Below are 12,480 nucleotides of genomic sequence, written 5' to 3'. Positions count from 1 at the left end.
AAAGCTGAACGTGTCATTCTGTGTGGGGACGTTTTTTCAGTTTTAAGATTAATGTGCTGCCAATGATAGACAAGGCAAATTTATTTAATTTATGCACAGTTAAGAAACATGCATTTGCCCCCAAGGGTTTCAGATATTTTATATTTTTTAAAGGGATGGTTCAGGTTTCAAATGTGGTAGTATGAGGACTTTACTTAACTTGCCACTTAACAAACAAATACAAATCTACACCCACATCCATTGTCTTTTCTGACTAAAAACAAGTTATGCCAACTGCTCACTTTCCAAAATTCATAGAAAAAATCAGTGGAACAACTGGTACTACTGCTGCTGGTACATTTGAACAGAAAAGGATTTTAGTCCCAGAATAATACATTTGGACTTACTGGTAGAGGTGATAAGAAATAGCTGATTTTCAAGATGGACTTTGGTTGCGGAGAGTGAGCAGTTTACGAAGCGAATCGAACTTCAGTTTGCAGTCATAAATAGCTGTGTAGCAGTCAGATAAAGTGGCCGACACATGAGTTAAACAGGTATGAAATTTACGAGGTGAAACTTTTTTTTTTTCTTGTGTCCACGCTGGTGCAACCATTGTGTCAGCACCTTATTCAACCAAAAAAAAAGGAACTTTTCTTTTAATAATTAACCTATGGAATGAACACAATTGAATAGAAACATATAATGATGTACTAATGCATACAGAATCTCAGACAATGATGTTAGCTCAGTACACACGTGCGCCCGTGCTCAAACACCACATAATTAGTGTTTAAGTGAAACTGAAGTAGTTGAGGTTTCATACAATGCCTCATACAGGTGTGCACACAGTCTATACAGTTTAGTTAGACACAAGGAAATACAGTTTAGGGTTAAAACTGAAACCAAAAAGTGAACTCTCCTTCTTACATACAACACCTCAAGCTTCAATAAAATGTTTACGACTGTGCAGCAAGACAGGGAAGTGACTTTGCTGCGTCTGCTTTTGCTAATCAGCAAGTCCAGTGTGTAAAATGTGGGTCATTTTTTTTAATATATGTGTAAGTGTACAGTCACCTGATTGTGGCAATTGTTTTTCATTACCTCAGAATGAGCCTTTTATATTTATGTCATTAGCTGGGTCAGTTCTACTGTCACCTCTCCACCCAAATAAAATGAATCTGGAGCTGCAAAACCCATTTGACCCTTAAAATTAAGATAAGGTCACATATAGGGTTTTAAACAGATGTACTATATACAAAGTAATGATAGTTTGTTGCATTAAGAACTACAAAAAAACCCCATCACATTTCATTGACATTTCATTGACATTTCATTGTATGTAGCCAACCTTTTATAAAGTGGAGAAAAAAAACATCTTTGAAATAAAACACAGAATTATGTAGACCTAGTCCTTCTATTGTTTGTGGAAATTAATGAAATTAAAAGTAACCCACTTTGAAATAAATAAAGCAATATTTGTATTCCATGTAGTTTATGCTTGAGAAAACCTGCCTGGCATAAACAGTGAATATGTGGATCCAAAGATGGACAGGGCAACTTTTTGTCGGATTTAGGTTGGTTTTCAATATCTCACTTGACGTAGATGCCCAAAATATTGAAACACTTTTATATATCACCTTGATCTCTAAATAAGAGGTGTTCAGGAGAAAATGAAAATAAAATTAAAAAAAAACTTTTCTTTAATTCAAAGCTACAAGGAGCTTTACCTGGCACACTTACTGCATCCAAACTCAGCAGTATGATGCACATTTTGCACTTCAGGTTACTTTCTTGTAGACTGTTATATTTGATTCAGGGGGTTTTATATATATGTATATTATAATTGTAATAATTATTATACAAGTATCTTATAAAAAAGGTTAAAATAAATACACTGAGAGGTATCATGCTGCCCTTTACAGTCCGAAGATCTCAATTGCAGTTGTAAGTTCTTAATCTCCTGCATATTTGCCATTACAGTTCACTTGCTCCTTAAACTTTATGATAACTGTTAAAAAGATTGACTTTGATCAGGATTTCTAAATTCCATCATGTCATACACTGCCATCTTGTGGTGAAACGACCGCATGCAAGTGACGCGCGCCCTACGTTGCAGACGCGCACTTCCCGTGACGCAGAGAAACGCGGTAAAACGATATTCCGGTTTGCAGAAGCAGTAGCAGCGGCGGCAGCAGCAGCATGGCATCAGACAGCACCATGGACAACGTTAACGGCAGCGAGGCGGCCTCACTGAACGGGGAGCCGGTGGTGAAGCGGCCGCGGGAGGCTACTCAGCTGGAGTCGTCGCTGCGCATCCCCAAAGAGCCGCAGAACAAAGTGACCGTGGTGCTGGGTGCGCAGTGGGGCGACGAGGGGAAAGGAAAAGTTGTGGACTTGCTCGCAATGGATGCGGATATTGTGTGCAGGTGTCAGGTACGGTTCTGTGCACTCGAGCGAAATGAGTTGTTTGTACCCACTGACTGTTTTACACGTTGTGTGTTTTTACTGTTGCTAAAATAACCGCCAACTGTAACGGTATTTTAGTGAAAGTCGGTGTCGCTAAACGTCGCCTCTTAAATATTCATGACCTGGTTGCGACGTCAACAACCTTGTCTGACCTCCCGGATGTAAACGTGCTAAATTGATGCTAGCAAGAACTGCTAACGTGTTTCAACGCGCGTCACTGTTAGCAAGCGGCGTATTGACTACTGCCGTTGACCTCTGTAGAACATTTTCAAGCTACTGTTACTTTATGTAAGACCCTGCCGCGTGTTGTTCGTGTTTTTGTGCTCTTTGTCGTCAACTCGATGACATTTAGCAGACATTTTAAGTGTTGTAGCTCGAGCTGCTTGGAAACACTGTTTGCATCAGCCTTAATGGGTTACATCAAAGCATGGTATACCAACACAAAGCAGGTCACCACAAGTCACCTACAAGAATACCAATGGGTGAAATTAGTAACTAATGATTATTATGCCTGAGTTTAAAAGCAAGAACATTTGTTGTTCAATGTACTCCAGTTAAGTAATGAAGAACAGTGTTGTAATGTACTTCGTTACTGTACTTAAGTACAAAATTCAAGTATCTTTACTCAACTTTGTTTTCATTTCGAGCAACATTTACTCCACTACATTTCCTCTAACTATCGTTGTTACTCGTTTCTACCAAATAGAATCAGAAGAAGAGTTGGTAATGGTCTGTATTTATATAGTGCTTTTCTAGTCTTGATGAGCTGCTTTGCACTATAGTTTTGCTATTCACACATCTTTAAATAGGTTTATTTTTACATTGTGACAGTACATCACAGGTTGTAAATGCCCTCAGTGTTGGTCTGTTCTTCTGCTGCCGTCCTCTGATATGTCGCATTTAAGACCTGCCTTACTGCACGCTGACTGTTGTTTCTCTGTTTGCAGGGAGGAAACAATGCAGGTCACACAGTGGTTGTGGACTCAGTGGAGTATGACTTCCACTTGCTGCCCAGTGGAGTGCTCAACAAGAAGGCTGTCTCCTTTATTGGTATGAGACACAAATACCTTTTTTTCTAACTTACATGAAGTTGATGCTGTGACAAAGATCGCAGTAAAACAATACAACTATATATCTATCAGTGCAGACATGAACGCCACAGCAGATAATCTGCGTTTTTGTAGCAGGTGTCAAATACATGTATATTAGTGTACATCAGGGCAATTGTTTTTCCAGAGGGACATAAATAAAGCAACCAAAGGGCCATAAATAAAAGTTTGTATAGAAATAATAATCATTCAACCAATCTGTAAAAAAAAAACCACATTTTAGCTGAGATATGTAACCTGACATATACATATACTGTGTGGAGAATGCAGAATAAAAAAAATCCGCTGAAAATTTTGGAACCTTAATTGAAGGAACCTTAAAAGAAATGAACCAACTCAGGTTTGACGTTAAGAACAAGCGCCAGAAGTCAGAGATGCAAAGCGCTAATGAGTATGTGCCCTCTGCCTCCACTGTCTACTGACCCTCTCTTCTATCAACATCATTACACTGCACAGGATAAGGAATTGCACATTCAACCTGCATATAACTGACAAGGAAGAGGAGGATGAGAAACACATTTATGTGTATATAACAAGCAGTGTGTGTGCATTGTGAACTCGCCTATGCAGGTGCATCTAATGCGCCGTTTAAACAACCACTATTAACTGCGCTATTGACTTTAGACCAGGTTTTTGTTGGTCAGTGGTGCAGTTGCCTCAAGATTAGAGTTGTTCCAATTCCGATACCAGTATCGGAAATGCCTCCGATACTGCCGAAAATGTGGGCATCGGTATCGGCGAGTAGTAGAGTCCATGCACCGATCTGATACCGCGTCATTTATTAGAGCTCCGTTAGCTCTGACACGGTTCTTCTTAGCCGCTCTTGAAACAGTTGCGCTGCGCTGTTTTAGAGGTGTGAAGAAGAAATGAACACCCGACACCTGTAGACAAGGAGCTAACGTTAGCTCATCATGTCGGCGGTTTGGCAGTATTTACCAGTTAGCTCCGTTAACGCGCCTACAGTCAAACTGGAGCGGCCCGTTTATTAAACGAAAAGAGCAGCGCTACAACTAACCAGTGTACCTGTGTCTTGCGTATGTATGCCTCTGTTTTTAAAGTTTACCGTTACTTCAGAGACTCATTTTAACAATCTGGAGTCACGCGCGTCCTTTCCCGGTCAGTCGTCATGGAAACATGAAGCTCTGCCAGTGCTGCGGTGTTTGGACCAGAGTCAAAACAAACGTACAAGCTGAAAAACGAAATAACATATCACTGGTAAAAATAAATGGTGTCCATTTGCTGTATTTGTTCATGTTTTACAAAGGGTTTAACCTGAGCCAAACCACCAATGATAATCATATCACAGTCATGCAGGCGTAGTATGATATATATTTTTTTTATAACACACTGGTATCGGTATTGGTACTCTGTATCGGCCGATACTCACAGCACAAGTATCGGAATCGGTATCGGGAGGGAAAAAATGGTATCGGAACATCTCTACTCAAGATATCAATGCATCAACAATGCGCCCTACCACAACTTATTTTAAGACCAACACACCCATGGGTACACTGATGAACGCAAGTGCATTTGATACCTACACAACGCGAGAGCTAATAATATCTGCGTCAATTGGAAACGAGCAATGACAGTGCTGTGTGCCGGTTTGTGTAAGACAGAGAGCCCCACACATTGAACTTCACTTAGACTTTAAACACACTTATGTGAAAAAAGTACTTAGATGACCACTCTTGCCTCATTACCAGGTAACCTTTTTGTTTATGTTTCTGTCATCACAACTGCTGATCACGTTGATCTGTCACAACCCGTGAGGATGTTGCAAGCCAGATAAAACTGGTTTGTGGGCCGCATCCAGCCCGTACTTTGCCCATGTGTGGTGTACATCCTTTTTATTGTTAATTAGGAATGTCCTGCACTGGATGCTGCCTTCTTATTAATGTACTTAAACTTGAATGTCCCCCCTATTTATATCAGTGACTGATTTACATTAACATCAGAGCTAAATCATCCCATAAGAAGTTGAATCTGCACTTTTTTTTAAATGTGTTACTCAAAAATGATTCATTACAAGCTTGATGAAAGCAGGGTTCTCTCAGTGTTCATTTTTTTAGCTTGATGAAGCTAATAAAATGGTGTGGTCATTTAATCACTACTTAAATTGTGTATTTATTTAATACTACAACTTCCTCTTTTTTGCTGGTTAATTTTTCCCACTGTCGCGAAAAGAGGAAATGAGAAAACATATAAGGAACAGTTTTGATTTTGACCTGTATGAGTCACTGACACGTGGGCACGTCAAGCAAAGGATCCTAATAAACTCAAGTCACAAAATGGCTCATTTGAACTTAATGATGAGGTAGCCATATTTATAAGAGCAAGTATACATGTCTTAAGCTGGTGCAGGGAGCAAACTGGGGGTACACTTAAAGCAGTCAGTGCTGAGAATGTGTCAGTACATAAGTAGTTTCATGTTTAAATTGAATATTTGTATTAAGTGATTTAAGATTGTTAAAAGTTGAATTTTGTATTCTAGGAAATGGAGTTGTGATTCACCTTCCTGGTCTGTTTGAAGAGGCGGAGAAAAACCTGCAGAAAGGCAAAGGTAACATTTTCTTTGGTGATGGCGTGATATCCATTAGTTGTTGGCTGAATTCCATTTAGCTGCTTTAATGACGGGAGGGTCCTAAACACTGAGACAATAGAAAACTTTCCCTGGCTTTAACTGAGTCGAAATGTATTTCTTTCCTTTTTCTAACCTTTTATGTGTGTGAATTAAAATTGTCGTTGGCATCACTACCACTGTTTGATGAGTTGCTATCAGTGTATGTATTAAGTTATTTATTGTATTGTGAACAGGACTACAAGGTTGGGAGGAGAGATTAAAGATCTCGGATCGTGCTCACATTGGTGAGTAAGCGTTTTTGTCATTTGGAGCATTTGAATATGAAACGTAATGTTACTGACCGGCTCCTTTTTCTGCTTCCAGTGTTCAACTTCCATCAATCTGCAGATGGGATCCAGGAGCAGCAGCGGCAGCAACAAGAAGGGAAAAAGTAAGTATCATTTATTTATGTTAAATGACAAATATAATAATGATAAGCTAATTGTGGTTTGTTTTCCTTTTATTCTTCAGTTTGGGAACCACTAAAAAAGGCATCGGACCCGCCTACTCCTCCAAAGCTGCTCGTAATGGTCTGCGAATCTGTGACCTCGTGTCAGATTTCAAGGCCTTTGAGGACAAGTGAGTATTTTAATTAAATCTTTCATCTTCATTGATTTTTTTTTTCATGTTGCTTTATCATTTGCAATCTCAAATATTAAGTGATCACCAATTGAATTAAGGGTTAGTATATTGATCTTTTGTTAGTGTGTGCTCTTTCATGTGTTTTTCTATTCATTTTGGAGCAGCTCAGCTGCTGTAATGAGATCTCAAGATATTAATCTTTCCATATAATTTAGGTCACACTTTATCAAAACATTTCTAGTTTCTAGTCCCTGTAGACATGAGATGTTTTAGAATAATTATTTTTGTCCACTCTGTCATGCTGAGCATCACTGTACTTTCTGTTGCCAGCAGGTGGCATCACATGGCTGTTGAACTATGAAAACTGCTGCCACCCTACTCTAATGGCAACATTCAGTCTGTTCTGTGCATGACTTTATGTTGCTGTGTTTGCTGCACACAGATTATAATGAGTTTGCATAAACTGAGTGACCTTTAATCTCTTGTCATCCAGGTTTCGTGTGTTGGCAGAGCATTTCCTGAACATGTATCCAAACCTTAAAATTGACATTGATGGTGAACTGAAACAGCTAAAGGTAAGGACTGAAACCAAGAGTGACACCAACACATATCCCAAAAAGATATTTTGAGTTCCATTCAGCTCCGGGCTGCTGTTGTTGCTGCTGTTGTTGTTGTTGTTGTTGTGACTGGGCTTAAGTGTTGTGTATATTGTCAAAAGCATGTGTAATCCTAGTTTAGAAGAATTGCTATTGCAGTGCAGCTTTAAAAACAATAGAAGGTGATAATATTACAATGATGGTTAAATTTTATAAGTTAAATTTCTCTAGTAGTTAAATATCATTAAAATGGTGTGTAATCCCAGTCTCATCTGGAGTTTAAATAAATCCCTTATTATAAATCCCTTAAAACTACAATTTCTGTAAATGTCTGAACTGTATTTTTTGTGTTTACAATTGTCCCTTTTCTCAGGCATATGCTGAGAGACTGCGCCCTCTTGTGACGGATGGTGTGTACTTCATGCACAAAGCTCTTAATGGACCCAGTAAGAAGATCCTGGTGGAGGGAGCCAATGCTGCTCTGCTGGATATTGACTTTGGTGAGTGTTTAGGGCTCTGGAGTTCATGATGAAGGCGGACGGATGTGATTTCAGTTCCCAGGTTTACACAAGTTTATTTTCACAGGGACGTATCCTTTTGTGACGTCGTCCAACTGCACTGTGGGAGGAGTGTGCACTGGTCTCGGTGTGCCCCCATCATACGTCGGCCGAGTATACGGTGTCGTCAAAGCCTACACAACCCGGGTGGGCGTTGGTGCTTTCCCAACAGAGCAGAATAATGTGAGTAGTAAACATATTAGGTTGACATGTTATTGATCAGAGACTATTTTTGTACACATAGTTTGCATTTTGAACAGATTTCGATGTCAGGAAAACTGGAGTCCATGTCATACACATCCATAAAATCCTAAATGAATAATAATGCACTTGGAAATAAGACGATTGTTGAAGCAATTCATGTTTGTTGTGAGACCTCCTGATTCTGTTGACTCCGAGTTGACTACACTGACTCCGATTTTGCAAGGCTGTTTTTTTTCCGCTAACAGACAGTAGGGCGAGTAGAGACAAGCCCTAATCTCCCCACAACAAGCCATTTAACCGTCACAGCTCAAAGGTGTTAAATTACAGTAAAAATACTGCGTAGTTCTGCTTTAAAAACAACGTAAGTTCTAAGTCACATGAACACATCTGAAACTGAAAATATTATATTATAAAAGATATAATACCACACTGAACATCTGACCATATCAAATTTTTATTAACCCTTATTAGTATATTGAAATAAGTGAGGCGGTTGGTAGATTTTGGACCGTTCTGGCTTATCGGTTAGATCTATAATCAGATCCTGTATGTTTTTCTGGGCTTGACCAATCACATTTGAGCAGGCGTGGGGTCCAGGGATCCCCGCAGGTTAAAAGTCTGAGTGGAAAGCAAAAGAGGTGGAACATTTTGAAATGTATCATCTCTTTATATGCAGACAGCTGTTAATAGAGTAGACAAAAGCCACAGTTCCATTATTGCTCAGATTGAATGGTCACAAAGCTGCTGTCTACATGGAAAACCCCAAAATAGTGGCCAGTGACCTCAGACACTAATTTATTGCCAGACGTTCTAGCTGATGGGCTCCAAGATTGCATTGCCCTCAACCTCTGTGGTGTAGCTGCTCAGTCATTGACCAAAGAGGATGTGCTTGTGCTCAGCAGCTTGAATGACATTCACAACAAGAAATAGAAATAAAAGTATCTGTCAATGTGAATCTAAAACAGTGTGAAGGTTTTTGCTGTTTGTAAATTGTCTTTACAAACAGCTTTGCAGTCAGCTGACAGAGTTTGTTTCTTTGTGTCTTAGGAGACTGGGGACCTGTTACAGTCCAGAGGGAGGGAGTTTGGTGTGACAACAGGCAGGAGGAGGCGCTGTGGTTGGCTGGACCTGATTTTGGTCAGATACGCCCACATGGTCAACGGCTTCTCTGCGTAAGGAACCATCGCACATCACTGTTGTCATCACCTGCTCATGTTATTGGAGTTTAAACTTAAGTAAAGTAGAGTTGAAGAGTGACTTCTTTGTTTTTTTTCGTTCTAGAATTGCCTTGACGAAGTTGGACATTTTGGACACTCTGCCTGAGATTAAAGTTGGTGTGGCTTATAAAGTTGATGGAGAACCTCTGCCAAGTTTCCCTGGTATGTTATTGCTGCTTCAGTGTTTCATGTATTGTTTTCTTTTGCTCATTGTAGGAAAATAACAGACAAAGACGTGCTGTCAGCAACAGCATTTTAGCTGAGTCATGTTGTGGGCTTTGTATTTCTCTATGGGAGAAGAATAGATTAAAATACATTAAAAGATCTAAAATGACTATTGGGCTGATATCAATATTAATACATACTCTTGTTTGTGAAATTGATAAGAAAAAGTGGGTATGTGCCATTTTAAAATGTCTTTAAAAATACAATTTCTTAATTATATTAACTGTCTACAAATGATTTACGTGCAGAATCACAATTATGTATATAATGTAACATTTTCAGAGCTGCTACTTACACAAGTGATTGACTACAGCTTTAATGTTCTCTGTAATGTCATATTTTACATGGGTCAGCTTTTACTGGCAGGAAATGCAACATCTTAAGGCTTTTGAAAAAAAAAATCTATATTTCAGCAGATCTGGTGCTGCTTGTCTCTGTCCTGACAAAAAAAATATGTTTTGTTTGTTTGTGGGTAGTACAAGGGGCTGAAACATACAGTAGTCAGAACTGACTGGTTTTCATGATCAGGTTGATAAATGATACTGATACTGAGTGCCGTCCCAAGTTTTAAAAGGTAAAGCTCACCACATTGATACTCTGGGCTGCTGGCTTAGCGCTGCACTGAAAAGTAGAGCAAATAAATGTGTCCACCTTGTTATTACAAAAACGGGGGCTTTTATTCTAAAAAAACACGCTTTTAATGTTGTAATGGTGGCTGACTTTCTGTCTGGCTTGTCATCCGGCAAATAGTGTTGCCAACTTAGTCTTTTAGTGAGTATTCTGACCCCTCTAGTGACTCTTTTTCAAAAAATCGACTAGCGTCAAATCTAGTGATTTTCTGATGTTATTAGAGACTTTTGGGGACTCTGATGTGAAAGCACGTATAGTTCTAAAGGTCTTTGCACACCAGATGGGACAAAAATGCGAATAATTCGGATGCAAATTATAACGCACCCTCCCATGCACGTCAAGCGCAACACAAAGATACGGTTAAATTATGAGGACGAGGGGGAAAAATGGCATCATGTGCCATTTTGACTATTGGACTGATATCACACACGGCTGTTGCTGCAGAAACAACAGCTCGGTGCGAACATGGATAAATTATTTTGAAGCTTGATTTACACACACCATCCCACTGAAGCTTCATTACCACGCCCTCCGCACGTTTTGTAATTGTTTTTTTTTTGTTTTCACTCTTGTTATCGATCTGCCTCTGTTGTAGCAAACATGGACGTTTTGACGCGGGTGACCGTGGACTACGAGACGCTGCCTGGCTGGTGCTGCAGCACGGAGGCAGCCCGCAGCTTCGATGAGCTGCCGCCGCAGGCTCAGGGTTACATCCACTTCATTGAGAACTTCTTGCAGTTGCCAGGTTTGAAAACAAACCCCTTAAGATAAATATGCAAATGGAGAAGTGTTTTGTTAGTTTTGTCTAAATTTTTCCTTTCTTTTTTTTCTCATTTCAGTGAAGTGGGTTGGAGTGGGCAAGTCCAGAGAGAGCATGGTCAAACTGTTTTGATCACACACCCGTAGTTCTCCTCCTCCTCAACGTCATGATAACTTCAGGTATTCGTAGGATTATCAGAGGAGTTTAAACTATACAGACTTTATCCTGGACTATCACCAGCAAGGCTATTTGTCAAACCTTTAGTCGCTGCTTGTATTTCACATTTACAGCAATTGTTCTCTAGCTATAATTTATGCATTCCACAACTGAGTTTTCTATATGTTCATTTTTAAAACCTGGTACAAATGGATCAGTCCCTCTTTATTCCATTACCCAGAAAAGCACACAGTTTATTTTTTTAGCATTTGGCAAATACCCTTTACTGACATCTGGTCACAATGCGATTGTTTTTTTTTTTTTTTGTGGTTTTACATACAATATATTTGAATAACAATTAAAAACACCTTCATAATAGTTAAAGGAACATCACAATAAAGTGAGAGATTATTTTTAGATTTTGTGAAGAGATGTGGGTGGGGAATGATTTGGAAACCACAATATGATCAGTATAATTTTCTATTGAACAGTTTTAAACTATGAAGACAAATGCATCTCACTTAGTGTTTGTAACAGTGCTTAGTGCTTTTTAAATCACCGTCAAGAAATAAATCAACTCAAAGGATATTATTTTCGTAACAGGACAGTATTGGTTAGTGTTTCAATGCAAATAAAAACACACCAAGACATATTACAATAATGACATTTTGTTCCTTTTGTCAATGAAGCAAAAATACTCGTATTCAGCTTGCAATGATCAATGAAAATAAACTTTAACGTGTAGTGTTTCATGACTTCAGTCATTTTTACACGGTAAATATCTTTGCATTTAAAAAAGGATGTTTTTGAGAAGGAAGTGTAATTAATCTCTCAGGTTTTAACACAAGTGTAAGGGATTAAACCTGACTGCTTTAATCACAGTGTTCTCTGCTCCTGATGTTTATCATCATTTTAATATTCTACTTTCATTGTTGGTGTTTGTTAGTAATAAAAAAAAGAAAGAAAAAAGCTGATGGTTGATGGGATGTACCTCTGGGAAATCCAGTGGTGGTTTGTTAGAGACCAAAAATCATGAATTAATGAATGAATGTTCCACTCGTTCATCAGGTGGCTGAGATATGAGACGAAATGATGCTAATGTTTCTTCATGTTTACTGGATGTTTAAATAGGCAAAGGGTAATAAAAAGATGTGTAAATAAATCAGTGTTGTGTTTCTAGCATTTTTTTTGTCAAAGTATGTAACTGTTCTGCTGTAATTCAAGTACAATTCCCTCCAAAGTATTCGAATAGTGAGGCCAATTACTTTATTTTCGCTCTACACTGAAATCCTTTGGGTTTGATACCAAATGATTTTTTTTTTTTTTGCTCTAATTTCAGGTATTTGCATCGAGATATGTCAACCGACTTGGTA

General features: G+C 38.8%; 1 protein-coding gene across 1 annotated transcript; it reads left to right on the top strand.

Annotated features, from left to right (window-relative positions):
- The first annotated feature begins 2,116 nt into the window (after positions 1 to 2,116).
- Positions 2,117 to 12,269, top strand: adssl (adenylosuccinate synthase, like). Its single transcript, XM_044042963.1, has 13 exons — positions 2,117 to 2,412; positions 3,393 to 3,495; positions 6,052 to 6,120; positions 6,375 to 6,425; positions 6,505 to 6,571; positions 6,652 to 6,759; positions 7,256 to 7,337; positions 7,732 to 7,858; positions 7,944 to 8,098; positions 9,167 to 9,291; positions 9,401 to 9,498; positions 10,787 to 10,936; positions 11,031 to 12,269. Exons 1-13 carry the CDS (start codon positions 2,179 to 2,181, stop codon positions 11,081 to 11,083), a joined length of 1,422 nt encoding a protein of 473 aa, XP_043898898.1. The 5' UTR covers positions 2,117 to 2,178; the 3' UTR covers positions 11,084 to 12,269.
- Positions 12,270 to 12,480: the final 211 nt, after the last annotated feature.

Source organism: Solea senegalensis, linkage group LG13 (assembly GCF_019176455.1).
Source record: "Solea senegalensis isolate Sse05_10M linkage group LG13, IFAPA_SoseM_1, whole genome shotgun sequence".
NCBI lineage: Eukaryota > Metazoa > Chordata > Actinopteri > Pleuronectiformes > Soleidae > Solea > Solea senegalensis.
This window is presented reverse-complemented; position numbering and strand designations above follow the sequence as displayed.